The following is a 16,975-nucleotide window of genomic DNA, read 5'->3' as shown; positions in this document are numbered from 1 at the left end:
CACGCCGTTGTAATAGGAGGTGACTTCAACTTGCCACGTATTCATTAGGGGTGTTATACCATCAAAAATTATGCCAGAAACAGGTATCCTTGTGCAATTCTTCTGAATGTCTGCTCAGAAAATTAAATTGAGCACATACTTAGAGAACCCACTCATATGGGTAACGTCTTAGATCTCCTGGCAACAAAAGGACTCCTGGCAACAAACAGACCTGAACTTAACCGAATCACATAACGTAGAGGAAGGTATCAGTGATCATGAGGCTGTGACAGCAGCTATGACGACGGATCCTACAAAGAATAATAAGAGAAGTGGGAATATATATTTGCTCGGCAAGGGTGACTGGAGACAAATTTCAGACTATCTCAGCAGTCAGCATCATACACTCCTGGAAATGGAAAAAAGAACACATTGACACCGGTGTGTCAGACCCACCATACTTGTTCCGGACGCTGCGAGAGGGCTGTACAAGCAATGATCACACGCACGGCACAGCGGACACACCAGGAACCGCGGTGTTGGCCGTCGAATGGCGCTAGCTGCGCAGCATTTGTGCACCGCCGCCGTCAGTGTCAGCCAGTTTGCCGTGGCATACGGAGCTCCATCGCAGTCTTTAACACTGGTAGCATGCCGCGACAGCGTGGACGTGAACCGTATGTGCAGCTGACGGACTTTGAGCGAGGGCGTATAGTGGGCATGCGGGAGGCCGGGTGGACGTACCGCCGAATTGCTCAACACGTGGGGCGTGAGGTCTCCACAGTACATCGATGTTGTCGCCAGTGGTCGGCGGAAGGTGCACGTGCCCGTCGACCTGGGACCGGACCGCAGCGACGCACGGATGCACGCCAAGACCGTAGGATCCTACGCAGTGCCGTAGGGGACCGCACCGCCACTTCCCAGCAAATTAGGGACACTGTTGCTCCTGGGGTATCGGCGAGGACCATTCGCAACCGTCTCCATGAAGCTGGGCTACGGTCCCGCACACCGTTAGGCCGTCTTCTGCTCACGCCCCAACATCGTGCAGCCCGCCTCCAGTGGTGTCGCGACAGGCGTGAATGGAGGGACGAATGGAGACGTGTCGTCTTCAGCGATGAGAGTCGCTTCTGCCTTGGTGCCAATGATGGTCGTATGCGTGTTTGGCGCCGTGCAGGTGAGCGCCACAATCAGGACTGCATACGACCGAGGCACACAGGGCCAACAACCGGCATCATGGTGTGGGGAGCGATCTCCTACACTGGCCGTACACCACTGGTGATCGTCGAGGGGACACTGAATAGTGCACGGTACATCCAAACCGTCATCGAACCCATCGTTCTACCATTCCTAGACCGGCAAGGGAACTTGCTGTTCCAACAGGACAATGAACGTCCGCATGTATCCCGTGCCACCCAACGTGCTCTAGAAGGTGTAAGTCAACCACCCTGGCCAGTAAGATCTCCGGATCTGTCCCCCATTGAGCATGTTTGGGACTGGATGAAGCGTCGTCTCACGCGGTCTGCACGTCCAGCACGAACGCTGGTCCAACTGAGGCACCAGGTGGAAATGGCATGGCAAGCCGTTCCACAGGACTACATCCAGCATCTCTACGATCGTCTCCATGGGAGAATAGCAGCCTGCATTGCTGCGAAAGGTGGATATACACTGTACTAGTGCCGACATTGTGCATGCTCTGTTGCCTGTGTGTATGTGCCTGTGGTTCTGTCAGTGTGATCATGTGATGTATCTGACCCCAGGAATGTGTCAATAGAGTTTCCCCTTCCTGGGACAATGAATTCACGGTGTTCTTATTTCAATTTCCAGGAGTGTATATTCGCTGATGAGGACAAAGATGTGGAGAACCAATGGAAAATAATCAAAGGCATCGTTCAGTATGCCCATGACAAGGACCTTCCGGTTAATGTTTAAAGAGATGGGAAGGATTCACCATCGTTTAGCAGCCATATTAGAAAAGCACTACATATTCAAAGAGCACCTCCTCACAGATTTAAGAGAAGTAAATACTTATCTGACAAACAAAACCTGAACGAAGCGAAAATGAGCAAAATGAGAGAAGCGTTCGATGATTTTGAAAGTAAGACGTTGTCAACCGACCTGAGTAAACCCTCTAAGAGATTTTGGTCTTATGTAAAATGAGTACATGGGTCAAAATCACCTATTCATTCTTTCAGTGACCACACCGGCACCGAAACGGAAGATAACTACAGAAGGCAGAAATACTGAATTCCCTCTTCCGAAGTTGTTTCACAGAGCAAGATCGTTACACTGTCCCTCTTTTCAAAAGTCTCACGAATGTTGAAATGGCGGATATTGAGATAACCGACCGCGGAATTGAAAAGCGGCTTCAATCGCTTAGTGGTGGAAAGTCGTCATGACCAGATGAGATACCTATATGATTCTATAAAGATTATGCGAAAAAAAATGCTCCCCTTCTAGCTGTAATTTATCGTAAATCGCTTGAGCAACGAGAGGTACCTAACGACTGGAAAAAAGCCGTCCGTAAGACAGATTCACACAATTATAGACCTATATCGTTGATGTCAATCTGTTGTAGACTTACGGACATGTTTTATGCTCAAGAATTATGACGTTTTTCTAAAAGTGAATATCACCTGTATAAAAATGAACTTGGATTTCGGGAACAGAGATCCTGCGAAACTCAGTTTGCTCTGCTCCTCCACGAGATCTAAACTGCAATAAAAAATGGCGCTCACGTGGATGCCGTGTACTTTGCATTCAGTAAGGCATTTGACACCGTCCCGCATTGCCATTTAATGAAGGATATACGAGCTTAGAAAACATCGGAGCAGACTTCAATTGGATTCAAAACTTTCTTGCTGACAGAACTCAACAAGTCGCTCTTAACGGAACAAAATCGACAGATGTAAGTAATATCCGGACTACCACAAGGAAGTGTGATAAGAATGTTTCTGTTTACAGTGTATAGAAAGGATCTGGTAGATAGCGTCAGTTGCTCTGTAAGTCTATTTGCAGATGATGCACTTGTCTATACCAAAGTAACAACGCCAGAATATAGTAAGAATTTTCAGAACGACCTGCAGAGAATTCATGAATGGTTCAGGCTCGGTCAGTTGATCCTCAACGTAAATAACCGGTCTTTGGAAGAATCTTAAGGAAACGTAACTCATCCACGAAAGAGGTGGCATATAAGGCGCTAGTTCGCCCGGTTCTTGAGTATTGTTCATCTATCTGTGGTCCCTATCAGGTAGGACTGATAGAGGAGACAGAGAGGATTCAACGAAGAGTAGTCCGTTTCGTAACAAGATTGTTTAGCTGGCGAGAGAGCATTATGGGGACGCTGAACAAACGCCACTGGCAGACCTTCAAGGGAGACTTTGAGTATCACGGAGAGATTTACTATTGAATTTTTGGAACATCGCTTTTCAGGAGGAGTCGGACAACATACACTCCTGGAAATTGAAATAAGAACACCGTGAATTCATTGTCCCAGGAAGGGGAAACTTTATTAACACATTCCTGGGGTCAGATACATCACATGATCACACTGACAGAACCACAGGCACATACACACAGGCAACAGAGCATGCACAATGTCGGCACTAGTACAGTGTATATCCACCTTTCGCAGCAATGCAGGCTGCTATTCTCCCATGGAGACGATCGTAGAGATGCTGGATGTAGTCCTGTGGAACGGCTTGCCATGCCATTTCCACCTGGCGCCTCAGTTGGACCAGCGTTCGTGCTGAACGTGCAGACCGCGTGAGACGACGCTTCATCCAGACCCAAACATGCTCAATGGGGGACAGATCCGGAGATCTTGCTGGCCAGGGTAGTTGACTTACACCTTCTAGAGCACGTTGGGTGGCACGGGATACATGCGGACGTGCATTGTCCTGTTGGAACAGCAAGTTCCCTTGCCGGTCTAGGAATGGTAGAACGATGGGTTCGATGACGGTTTGGATGTACCGTGCACTATTCAGTGTCCCCTCGACGATCACCAGTGGTGTACGGCCAGTGTAGGAGATCGCTCCCCACACCATGATGCCGGGTGTTGGCCCTGTGTGCCTCGGTCGTATGCAGTCCTGATTGTGGCGCTCACCTGCACGGCGCCAAACACGCATACGACCATCATTGGCACCAAGGCAGAAGCGACTCTCATCGCTGAAGACGACATGTCTCCATTCGTCCCTCCATTCACGCCTGTCGCGACACCACTGGAGGCGGGCTGCACGATGTTGGGGCGTGAGCGGAAGACGGCCTAACGGTGTGCGGGACCGTAGCCCAGCTTCATGGAGACGGTTGCGAATGGTCTTCGCCGATACCCCAGGAGCAACAGTGTTCCTAATTTGCTGGGAAGTGGCGGTGCGGTCCCCTACGGCACTGCGTAGGATCCTACGGTCTTGGCGTGCATCCGTGCGTCGCTGCGGTCCGGTCCCAGGTCGACGGGCACGTGCACCTTCCGCCGACCACTGGCGACAACATCGATGTACTGTGGAGACCTCACGCCCCACGTGTTGAGCAATTCGGCGGTACGTCCACCCGGCCTCCCGCATGCCCGCTATACGCCCTCGCTCAAAGTCCGTCAGCTGTACATACGGTTCACGTCAACGCTGTCGCGGCATGCTACCAGTGTTAAAGACTGCGATGGAGCTCCGTATGCCACGGCAAACTGGCTGACACTGACGGCGGCGGTGCACAAATGCTGCGCAGCTAGCGCCATTCGACGGCCAACACCGCGGTTCCTGGTGTGTCCGCTGTGCCGTGCGTGTGATCATTGCTTGTACAGCCCTCTCGCAGTGTGCGGAGCAAGTATGGTGGGTCTGACACACCGGTGTCAATGTGTTCTTTTTTCCATTTCCAGGAGTGTATTACCTTCCCCACATACATCTCTCATATTAACCACGAGGAGAAAATTCGAGAAAATAGAACCAATACAGAGGCTTATAGACCAGCATTCTTCCCACCCACTATTCGCGAGTGGAAAAGGGTTGGCGGAATCAGATAGTGGTACCGACAGTATCCTCCGTCACTCACATTTAGGTGGTTTTCGGAGTATGATGTAGGTGTAGAGACCCAAGGGTCGCTCCAGTTCACAAGGCTCTTATCTTGTTTGAAACTGAGACGCTGAAAGATCTAGTGCTGAACTGGAATTCGAATTGAATCACCTCTTCCGTGGTATCTGACCGACATGGAACGATATAGAGCGAGTGTTTCGTTTCTTTTTTCTTTTTTTTCCTATAAGAGTGCAAACTCCTCTGTGTCTCCACGAAAGACATATTGGTGGATTCGAATTATGGTCCAGCACGATTTCGTTTGAAGCTCTACTTTATGCACACCGAGCTACTACTAATAAATAATTTTCATATTTCATGTTCCTTCATGTGTTTCTACAGTAACGATAGGTGCCGCTATTTTTAGCGAAACATAAACATCCCACTACTGGTGAGCAAACAGTTCGTGGATAGAAATCAGTGTCGGTAAGCGCCTTGTTCGGTTCCCGGTCCGACAAAAAAAAAATATAGTATCCTCTCTTCAGGTTCAGGCATCACGCTGCCGTTGAAACATCTGATTTTACTTAATTAGCAAACTGATTACTTGCTGGGTTCGAGTCCACGCCACAAAACTTTACATTACGGTACTTAGTTTTAAACACCTGCTAATCTTTTTATTTGAATTTATATTACATGCTTTTAGTAAAGCACAGGCCTTCACAGGATTCCAGACAGACTACATAAATATTGAAGTTCAGATTTCCTAACTGATGACGGTGAAAACACCGATATCTCACGACCTAGGCAAGAATGACGAACACTGCTGTGATCCAGTGCCAGTTAGGCTCGAATGCTTTGCTTGGCTGCAATAGCAATAGATGCTTGCTTTCAATCCAGACCCAGAAGAAAATACACTCCTGGAAATTGAAATAAGAAGACCGTGAATCCATTGTCCCAGGAAGGGGAAACTTTATTGAGACATTCCTGGGGTCAGATACATCACATGATCACACTGACAGAACCACAGGCACATACACACAGGCAACAGAGCATGCACAATGTCGGCACTAGTACAGTGTATATCCACCTTTCGCAGCAATGCAGGCTGCTATTCTCCCATGGAGACGATCGTAGAGATGCTGGATGTAGTCCTGTGGAACGGCTTGCCATGCCATTTCCACCTGGCGCCTCAGTTGGACCAGCGTTCGTGCTGGACGTGCAGACCGCGTGAGACGACGCTTCATCCAGTCCCAAACATGCTCAATGGGGGACAGATCCGGAGATCTTGCTGGCCAGGGTAGTTGACTTCCACCTTCTAGAGCACGTTGGGTGGCACGGGATACATGCGGACGTGCATTGTCCTGTTGGAACAGCAAGTTCCCTTGCCGGTCTAGGAATGGTAGAACGATGGGTTCGATGACGGTTTGGATGTACCGTGCACTATTCAGTGTCCCCTCGACGATCACCAGTGGTGTACGGCCAGTGTAGGAGATCGCTCCCAACACCATGATGCATGGTTTTGGCCCTGTGTGCCTCGGTCGTATGCAGTCCTGATTGTGGCGCTCACCTGCACGGCGCCAAACACGCATACGACCATCATTGGCACCAAGGCAGAAGCGACTCTCATCGCTGAAGACGACACGTCTCCATTCGTCCCTCCATTCACGCCTGTCGCGACACCACTGGAGGCGGGCTGCACGATGTTGGGGCGTGAGCGGAAGACGGCCTAACGGTGTGCGGGACCGTAGCCCAGCTTCATGGAGACGGTTGCGAATGGTCCTCGCCGATACCCCAGGAGCAACAGTGTCCTTAATTTGCTGGGAAGTGGCGGTGCGGTCCCCTACGGCACTGCGTAGGATCCTACGGTCTTGGCGTGCATCCGTGCGTCGCTGCGGTCCGGTCCCAGGTCGACAGGCACGTGCACCTTCCGCCGACCACTGGCGACAACATCGATGTACTGTGGAGACCTCACGCCCCACGTGTTGAGCAATTCGGCGGTACGTCCACCCGGCCTCCCGCATGCCCACTATACGCCCTCGCTCAAAGTCCGTCAACTGCACATACGGTTCACGTCCACGCTGTCGCGGCATGCTACCAGTGTTAAAGACTGCGATGGAGCTCCGTATGCCACGGCAAACTGGCTGACACTGACGGCGGCGGTGCACAAATGCTGCGCAGCTAGCGCCATTCGACGGCCAACACCGCGGTTCCTGGTGTGTCCGCTGTGCCGTGCGTGTGATCATTGCTTGTACAGCCCTCTCGCAGTGTCCGGAGCAAGTATGGTGGGTCTGACACACCGGTGTCAATGTGTTCTTTTTTCGATTTCCAGGAGTGTAGTTCATGTCTTTCAAAGATCAGGCTTGTGAAGAAACAATTTTTCTGAGTACGGAGAAATTGCTTGATACGATTTTAGTTTTGAAATTTCCATAGAGCGCTTTCCGCTGCTAATTACATTGTTTTAAATGGCTGGTTCAACATTCAGTTTATAAGAAACAATTCGTATTGTAAACGGCGTTTCACGTGTGTGGAAAAATCTTGTAAGGAACAAAAATACTTCGAATTTTCAGAAACCTTCAGCAGCCCAGGTGCCTCAAAATATCTTGTTCATAACAATACTTAATTTTTCCTCAAATATTAGGAATTATTTATATAACAGAGTGTACTATCTCACATTCTAATGAGTCTTCTTGTGAGTCTTAATTATTCCTTACTGTAATAAAATTGAGTTATCAAGCGTTTAGGTCTATCTCATCCGTAATGACCCGTTTCTAAGCATTTGCAACATCTTGATTTTGATTTACATCTAGACTGATAATGTTAAATACAGTGATCTCTTTTACTTTAAGCTTTGTGTCGTCGTACGACTGAACTGCAAAGAGACTAGCGGACCTGCAAAACAACTACGTAATGTGGGCTGCATGCAAGGCAGGCGAAATGCAGTTCAGACCGTTTACATCTTCTGGGTACTACACGATAGCAATTCGGAAACTAAGCTGAGATCGGTCACGATGTGGAAACCACAGCGAAAATCAGAAAGCTTTTAATTGTAACAGTTAGCTACACCTCCCAGCTATGTCTCTACATAGTCGCAGCCTCGACTGAGACATTTGTCTTAGCGTTGTACCAACTTTTCAGTATCATCGTCACGGAAGGCAGCCGCATTTGATTATAGCCGATTCTGTACTCCGATCTATAGCTTATTGCCAGAGCCAAAATGTTGTCTTCATAGCCAGGGCTTAATGTGATCAGAGAAAAAATCAGAGGGAGCCAGGTTCGGGAAGTATGGTGGGTGATGAAGCACAATGTCTCGAAAGCCCTGCGACCGAGAATTGTCAAGAAGAAGAAAAAGCATTACAGTTACGTTGTTTGGGCTGCATAAAAGCAGGCGAAATCTCTCAGAGACACTCATGCTTGGCGATAGATATCACTTTCTATGCATTTTTAACTGATAACTGTGCGCTCAGAACTGAAAAGAGTGAAGTGACACGCTCGACGAGCATAGCAGAGACACCGCGCAATACATCTGTGCAAATCTTCATCGGATTTACAATGCACTTTCCATTTCGCGATCGATCGGACCTTACTTTCCGAGTAGCCTTCGTAGCACGTGCGATTTGAAGTAGTATGTCTGAGCACATTCATGGTGTTTCATTACCATATACTAACACATGGTCAGCAGTTTCCTTCTGAGGAATAATAGGGGACGTACAACTAAGATAACATAAAATTTTGTTTCTAGGTCCTCATTGCTTCATATAACATAGTGTTAAATAAATTTTGTATCAGGAACGTACCTCATTCACTTTTAGGATTCGCTATCTCAGTGCCCTGTTTTTAAATTAATCTCAACCATACGTTTTTGACAACCTTGTAAGAAGTTTATCATATGTCATTTTAGACGGATGCCAGGATAAACTGACACAGGAGCCCGAAAACATAAGAAATTCAGGTAAATATTACCTATTTGTATTATTTAGCAGATTTGAACTTATGAATAAGTAAAAGACTATTCCTGAAACAGTTCTTCAGTAGTATCAACTAAGGTCAATCAGTTCAGTCGTACGATAAGTTTATTTTTTAAAAAGTCATAATTCTTAAGCATAAAACATGCTCTGTAAGTCTACAACAGATTGACGTCAACGATATAGGTCTATAATTGTGTGAATCTCACTGTTGGAGAACTGATATCCGACTCAGGAACCTTACACTTAATAACCAACCAGAAATTCTAACTCTGTGGAAAGTCATATGTTGGAACTTATGTTGTATGTTTCATTTTCTGTCAACTTTTCTGGACATATTTAACTATTCATTCCCCAAAGTAGTTTACGGCAAAGATTAAAACGCGACATGCCCACAGTAGCCAAGATTGTGGAGCTAGAGAGGAAATACGAAAACATTAATTTTTTTATGTTTGTAGAAACTCCCATCGGATATTTCAACCATCTTGCACTGTCTGTGTTTTCCCGGTCTCGATAGAGAGAGGACGTGGATTTCTGTTCAGTTCACTAACAATGTCAAATATTTTAATTTTTATAGTATGAAGTTCACTTACTTTTTCCTTATTCAACCGGATCTATTTATCTGCCTTAACGGTACCTGTAATACTTCGGAGAAACAAGAAATACAAGCACAGCAAGACGGACGCCGTAAAATGGTCTTTCAAGAAGAACAAGTAAATAACTTCAAAGCTCGAAGAACTATCATCTAATAATACAATATTACATGTTACAGACTGTTCGTATATGCGAAAAATCGTAAGTCTGACTATCGGCTGTGTGCGTGTCGCTGTCAGTAAATTAGCTGAAACACACGCTCCCTAGCGAACTCGCTATTGTTGAGCCTCTTGTGAGGCGTCACCTAATTTCCGTCGTAATTATTATTCTCAAAATTTTCAGTTAATTAGTATGGCTATCGACCGTGCCCTGGACGGTGCCAGATAGATTAGACTGGTGCAATAATTAAATTTGTCCTAAATTCTGTTGTACTAATTGGTTTTTTATTTACTTTGTCTAATGAGTGGAATATTGAAGAGGGAACTCTAAGATCAAAAGCCGCATGGCGTGCATAAATTACCAATGGTTAACCGGGGGAAGTGCATCAACAACATTTAAGAAGATCTTCTATAAGGTAGGAAAGAACTCCAGCCTACATCTCGTGTGACAGCGCTTGGCAAGGCCTGGATTAAAAGTATCAGTACTTACCCCATCCAGTCATAAATTTGAAGCAAATTTTTAAGGCAACGTAGATTTGGGTTAACATTATTTTGATTTTTGGAAACGTGGATACAAAAAATGTAAACAGCAATAATAAGCAGCAATACTGGCGCAGAATGTATCATGTAGTCATCCGGAAACTTCTCGCAATCAATTTTAAGTTTAAAATTTATTTTCATTCACATTTATAATTTCAAAACAGATTTACTTAAAGGAAACAGCTGAAAATGTTGTGCCGACTAATGAAAATAGTGATCAGATACCAAATGTCGCGGCAATGAGCGCGACGGCAAATAATAGTGGCACCGAAAATGTCGACCATATCGAGAACAGCCGGGAGTGTTACAGCAATTCAGTTTATGATGATGACAATAGTGGCTTACCTCATAAAGCTATCATGCTCACGGTATGCGATACTAATTCCCAAATCTCACAAATTCCCTCGCATGAATCCAGTGAAAGACGGGCTACTGCGGAATCAGTAAATTTCAATTTCTCCCTGTCATGAGAACCTGTTTTAAATGAGGTGGAACAAGATAGGCTAGGTACACAAGACGCTAATTCGTCATCAATGCATTCAATGCAGGTTATGTATAAAGGCCTCACTGACATAATGAAGAATTTTTCTACACAATAAACCAAAAACTCTAAAACATTTCATGATTTTAAGAACAAAATGAACAAAAGCTAACAGTTGATGGTTTTAAGAATGATAATTCGAAATCTAAACACTTACCTTTCTAATGAGTTAGTATGTAAACTTGCCGATGTTGGGAAGAAATTAAACGGGGAGTTATTCACTGATTTGTCTAGGAGATAAACGACCTAGATAAACAAGTGTAGATATCTTTAACCGACGCAAAGAGGAAATGGCAGGTAAACTGAAGATCGTGACTAACGTGCAGACTCAGAAGCAAGAGCCACAGTTAGAAATTTTCAGCAAATAACTAATGCTATTCAGTTTCAATCTTTATACGAAGATTTGCCGAAAGAAGTAGAGGAGTTAGCGGTAAAGTTGAATCATTTAGATTTAGGGTCTAAGTTCATAAAAAAGGACTAGGAAGTATCTAATTGAAACTAAAAAATTTAAAGGACAGAACCGAAGCGGAAATGCTACACTATGTGATAAATGGTATCTGGACACCCCCAAAAACATACATTTTCTATATTAGGTGCATTCTGCTGCCAAATAGTGCCAGGTACTCCATATCAGGGACCTAAGTGGTCATTAGACATCGTGAGACAGCAGAATGGGGCGCTCCGTGGAACTCACGGACTTCGAACGTTGTCAGGTGATAGGGTGTCACGTCATACGTCTAAATGCGAGATTCCCACACTCCTAAACATCCATAGGTCGACTGTTTCCGATGTGATATTGATGTGGAAACGTAAAGGGACACGTACAGCACAAAAGGGTACAAGTCGACCTCGTCTGTTGACTGACAGAGACCAATGACAATTGAAGAGGATCGTAATGTGTAATAGGCAGATATCTATCCAGACCGCTACACAGGAATTCCAAATAGCATCAGGGTCCGCTGCAAGTACTATGAAAGTTAGGCGGGAGGTGAGACGACTTGGATTTCATGGTCGAGCGGATGCTCATAAGCCACACATCACACCGGTAAATGCCAAACGACGCCTTGCCTGGTGTAAGGAGCGTAAACATTGGAAGATTGAACAGTGGGAAAACATTGTGTGGAGGACGAGACAAGGTACACAATGTGGCGATCCGATGGCAGGGTGTGTATATGGTGAATGCCCAGTGAACGTCATCTGCCAGCGTGTGTAATGCCAACAGTAAAATTCGGAGGCGGTGGTGTTACGTTGTGGTCGTGTTTTTCATGAAGGTGGGCTTGCACCCGTTGTCGTTTAGCTTGGCACTATCACAGCACAGGCCTACATTTATGTTTTAAGCACTTTCTTGCTTCCCACTATTGAAGAGCAATTCGGGGGTTGCGATTGCGTATTTCAACACGATCGAGCACCTATTCATAATGCACGGCCTGTGGCGGAGTGGTTACACGTCAACATGGACTTGCCTGCATAGATACCTGACGTGAATCCTATAGCACAGCTTTTGGATGTTTTGGAACGCCGACTTCATGCCAGGTCTCACCATCCGACATCGATACCTCTCCTCAGTGCAGCACTCCGTGAAGAATGAGCTGCCATTCCCCAAGAAATTTTCCAGGCCCTGATTCAACGTATGCCTGCGGGAGTGGAAGCTGTCATCAAGGCTAAGGGTGGGCGAACACCATGTTGAATGCCAGCATTACCGATGGAGGGCGCCACGAACTTGTAAGTCATTCTCAGCCAGGTGTCCAGATACTTTTGATCACATCGTGAAGATACGTTTAAGACACTTGCACAGAATGTCGTACAAGAGCATAAGACCTACGCCAAAGCTGTTGAAGGGGTAGTAAAAAAGGTGTAAACGCACTGATTTTTTAATTGAGCTAGGCTTAAGGGGAGCGTAAGAGAAATTGCAGAGCAGTATAATTAATACTGCGAATGTCACAAGAGAGACGCCATTAGCAAGCAGTCAGATGCAGTCGTATAAGATAGATAGCGGTAATACCTATGAACCATTTGTTACCAGCCCTTTAGACGGAGAAGATACGAATAATAAAATGCAACAGTGATTGCCAGTGTCGATATTAGGTGCTCAAACACGCGCATCCGAACAATACGACGGCGGCAACAGACAATATTGCATGTTTGTCTACTTTATTAGCAGACGAGAGTTTGTTCCGTCACAGGCAGTCTCCAACTGTTTTCAACAGAGGGTAAGAAAACGAACCCCGTAGTGTTTATCAGAGCTTTTCGCAATGTGTCACCCCGAAACTGGACAGATGAAGCACAGAAGATTCGGTTCTTTGTGGAGTAAACACACTGTTTTATTGTGGCAACAGATATGACTGAGGGATGCCATACCTATGAGCAATTTGTGAGGGCTTTCTTGGATAAACATTGGTTCACTGCAGTCCAAGAGAGGCTACGTCGACAGGTTTTCAACCCATCACCACTCAATCATGGGGAACTAAGGAAGTGTGTCGAAAAATACTTATACAAAACTAGGTATTGTACAAACCCTGTTTTCAATGTGGACGTAGTGCCAATACTGAAAAGTCGCATACCGGCCCATATCAGGGAAAACCTGATCAGTTCACCTGAAAATGATGTAGACTATTGTTTATTCGTATTAGACTCGACTGTCCTCATATAAGAAGAGGGGCCGTCGCAATCACAGAACATTTATATGCAGTGTGCGCCTGTGCAAAATAGTCAACAGCAGAAGGGTAACGGTGTGCAAAAATCGATATGGATGGCACCTGTATACCCTGTGCAGTAACAATATTACTAAAATAATCATGGTAACGTGGGAACCACAATCAGAAACAAGCTGTCAAAGAAAATCGCAAACAAAATCACAGCAGACTGGCTTATACGAAACAGAGGGGCTATGGCCAACAAATTCGTAACGTACCCCCAGCAGGTGGCAGTAATGAGAACAGTAATTGGCAGAAACGTACCTCAAATAGACCAACCGCCAGTCCTCCAACCGGCGGCTACAATCAACGTAATAACAATTGTATATCCAGTGGGGGTCAAGGTCAAGGAGAAGTCTCGGTCGTCCAGGCGTCTTCCTTCCTGGCGGTGACCATTCCAGGACCTCTTCTGGCCATTGTCTTTGTTCCATTCTCTGCACATTGCCGTAGCATTGCAGAGTTCTGTTCTCTGTTATTTGCGCGACTGGTTGTTCCATATCTAATATCCTCCTAATTTATTCATTTCTTCTCTTCTCGCATTTGGGTATCCTGGCTCCCCTCCTTATCGTCTCGTGCTGCGAAAATGTAACACAGTGGTAGTTACACCACGCTACGTTACACCAGTATTCAGATACATACGTAGTACATAGTGGCACACTTACAGGCTGAGCCTTCGACAACCTGCTGAGTGGCACGTGGAAATGTAGTCAGTTAGCTTTGGTCTTCCTCTGGCATTCTAATAACCAAGAGAATTTGATTGGCAGTCCAGGGAGGCATATGTTGATGATAGCACTATCGACGAACTCATGCTGCATTTTATACTTTACTATACCACAGGATGCTAATAAAGTTTGAAGGATGCTTGTGAACTGATGACCAAGAGCCTAAAGATTACTTGCAAGTGTGTTTATGCGATATGCATTCTGAGGACATTGCTAAAGGATATGGTGTGCAACATTTTCGTGCGGCTGGTCCCGGCGGAGGTTCGAGTCCTCCGTCGGGCATGGGTGTGTGTGTTTGTCCTTAGGATAATTTAGGTTAAGTAGTGTGTAAGCTTAGGAACTGATGACCTTAGCAGTTACGTCCCATAAGATTTCACACACATCTGAACATTTTGCAACATTTTCCTTCCTCAAGTGCATGGAGCGTAGGTGTTTAGGTTTAAACGGTAGAGGTGTTTGTTCAAGTTCCAATGAATAATTTCCAGCCGTGCTGTAACTGTCGTGAAGTTGCTCCATGTTTGTATCATACAATACCTTGGTAGTCTTTGAATCATAGGAAGGTGCGCAGAGGATGGCTTTGACTTTAGACCTCGAACATTCCTCTTCCAGTCCGAGGCTAACAGTTTCTGAGATTGCTTGTCATTTCGATGAGGGGGACTTTATTATATTCAATAGCTAGGAGATCCGTTTCTTCATTTCGTTATCCTGGAGTCTCATTTCATCCACACCATCACGATGCTGCTGTAGTTCTTCTGCACTCGAAACTTAACGTCAGTAACTGTTACCACTACAGTGTAGGTATAACAAGTAAGATGGGCAGTGACGGCGACCCGCAGACAATGTCCGTACTCTAAGGAGGTAGCGGAGGAGGAGGCGGTGCGGCGGGAGTCCCGCACGGCCACGCAGGAAGAACTGGTTATGATGGCGGCGCTCCAACCCTTTCGATGGAGCAGGGTCCGCGGCTGTCGCCCGTGGAGGAGCTCTGCCGGACTATGTCCATCAATTGGTGTGGTGCGATAGGTGCTCAAAAACAGGATGAGGGCTGACATGGTTGTAGATGTTTTGACAGCCTTCGTCAACTGTTGTTTAAATGTGCTGACAAGCCTCTCCACCTCCCCATTGGAGGAAGAGTGGAAAGGTGGGCTTTGGATATGTTTGATACCATTGGCCTGACAGAAGTCGTGGAAGGAGGATGCCATGAACTGGGGCAATTCAGAGAGTAATGTGTGAGGCAAGCCCTCTGTGGCGAGAACCCGAGCGGGCCCACAACTTCGAGATGGATACGATCCCAGGGCTGGCGAGGCACAGGCCAGCGTGCTAACGACTGAGGGGGCTTGCCTGGGGACGCGTACACACAGCGCAAACGCGGACCTGTCGGTCAATACCGCCATCAATGCCAGGCCTACACACGTGCTGGCGAGCCAAAACTTCCATGCGGGACATACCCCAGTGCCTGTGGTGTAACAAACTGAGGACGTGATGCTGCAAATCCTGAGGGATGACCACCCGATGGACATCCGACTCCGTGACCAACAGAAGGACATCACTGACCACAGAGAGCCTGTGGGGCAGGTGACGCCAGGGGCTGAAATCTATCCGCATCTCACGAGTAATATACGAGCGCTACCCGTGGACCACATAGTGGAGACCCTGCTGCAAGATAGGGTCTCGACGTGTAGGCATGGCAATATGAGCAGCGATAAGAGGCAGACCGTCCAGCGCAGCAGGGCGGGCGGAATCAACGTTAAAGCAGAGGAGCTCCAGTTGGTCAAATACAGGATAGAGGCCTGCTGGGACACGTGACAAAACGTGTGCATTAGTATGACAGGCAGTGGGCTTATACCGGATGGTGTAAGCGTAATTACTTAAAATATAACGCCCAGTGCTGGAGACGTTGAGCCGTCCGCTCTGGAAGGTGAGAGTGGGGTCCGAAAAAAGTAACTAAGAGGTTATGGTCCATCAGGAGTGTGAACTTTGCCCCAAAGAGCTAGGTGTGAAATTTTTGGACGCCGAACACGATCGCCAGGGCCTCCTTTTCAATCTGGGAGTAGTTTCATTGTGTGGGTGTCAAAGTCTTAGATGAATAACTGATGGGCTGTTCAGAGACATTGGCATTCCGATGGGCGAGAACGGCCCCAATGTCGTATGCTGGCACATCAGCCGCCACAACCAGGGTCGGTTCAGAGAGAAGGGCGTAAGGCGAGGAGTGGACTTCAGCACCGCCTTTAAATGGAGGAAAGCCTGGAAACGGGCACGAATCAAATCAAAAGGCACCCCTTTGCGACGCAGGTGATTGAGGATTGAACAACGGAGGCAGCCTGGGATAAGAACTTTAAGTAATAAGTAACCTTGCCCAAAAAACACTTGGAGTTTATATAAGTCCTTGGTATGAGGAAGGGACTCAATGGCCGTGACATTACGACCCGAAGGGCGGATGCCGTCTTTGCTAAGCCAGGGGACACGTATTTCACTTCCGGTTGAAAAAACAAAACTTGTCCAGCCGACAGCGTAAAGCTGAAGATTTTAGAGCGTGAAATAAGGCGCTGAGGTTTTGCAAATGTTCCTGGCGGGAACGTCCGGTGACGAAGATGTCATCCAGATAATTCACACAGGCGGGGATAATCTGCGTAAGCTGTTCCAGGAACCGCTGCAAAATGACCTGCGCCGAAGAGACACCAAAGGGAAGGCGCTTGTACTTGTACAACCCGAAAGGCGTGTAGATAACTATGATGTTCTGGGAATCGGCATCCAAGGGTAACTGGTGGTATGCCTCAGCTAGGTCGATCTTTGAAAAC

The 16,975-nt window shown here is 46.7% G+C and overlaps 1 protein-coding gene across 1 annotated transcript in view; it reads left to right on the top strand.

The window, feature by feature from the left end:
* The first annotated feature begins 10,028 nt into the window (after window positions 1-10,028).
* The window catches only part of LOC126252180 (solute carrier family 22 member 7-like), an 85,515-nt gene continuing 78,568 nt past the window's right edge, over window positions 10,029-16,975 (top strand). The window contains exons 1-2 of the mRNA XM_049953050.1: window positions 10,029-10,100; window positions 10,389-10,592. Coding sequence (XP_049809007.1) covers window positions 10,029-10,100; window positions 10,389-10,592 — 276 coding nt within the window. The remainder of the gene's footprint in view (window positions 10,101-10,388; window positions 10,593-16,975) is intronic.

The sequence above is a fragment of the Schistocerca nitens genome, chromosome 4 (assembly GCF_023898315.1).
Source record: "Schistocerca nitens isolate TAMUIC-IGC-003100 chromosome 4, iqSchNite1.1, whole genome shotgun sequence".
In the NCBI taxonomy this organism is placed as follows: Eukaryota; Metazoa; Arthropoda; class Insecta; order Orthoptera; family Acrididae; genus Schistocerca; species Schistocerca nitens.
The sequence above is the reverse complement of the archived record's forward strand: the minus strand, read 5'-3'. Positions and strand labels throughout refer to the sequence as shown.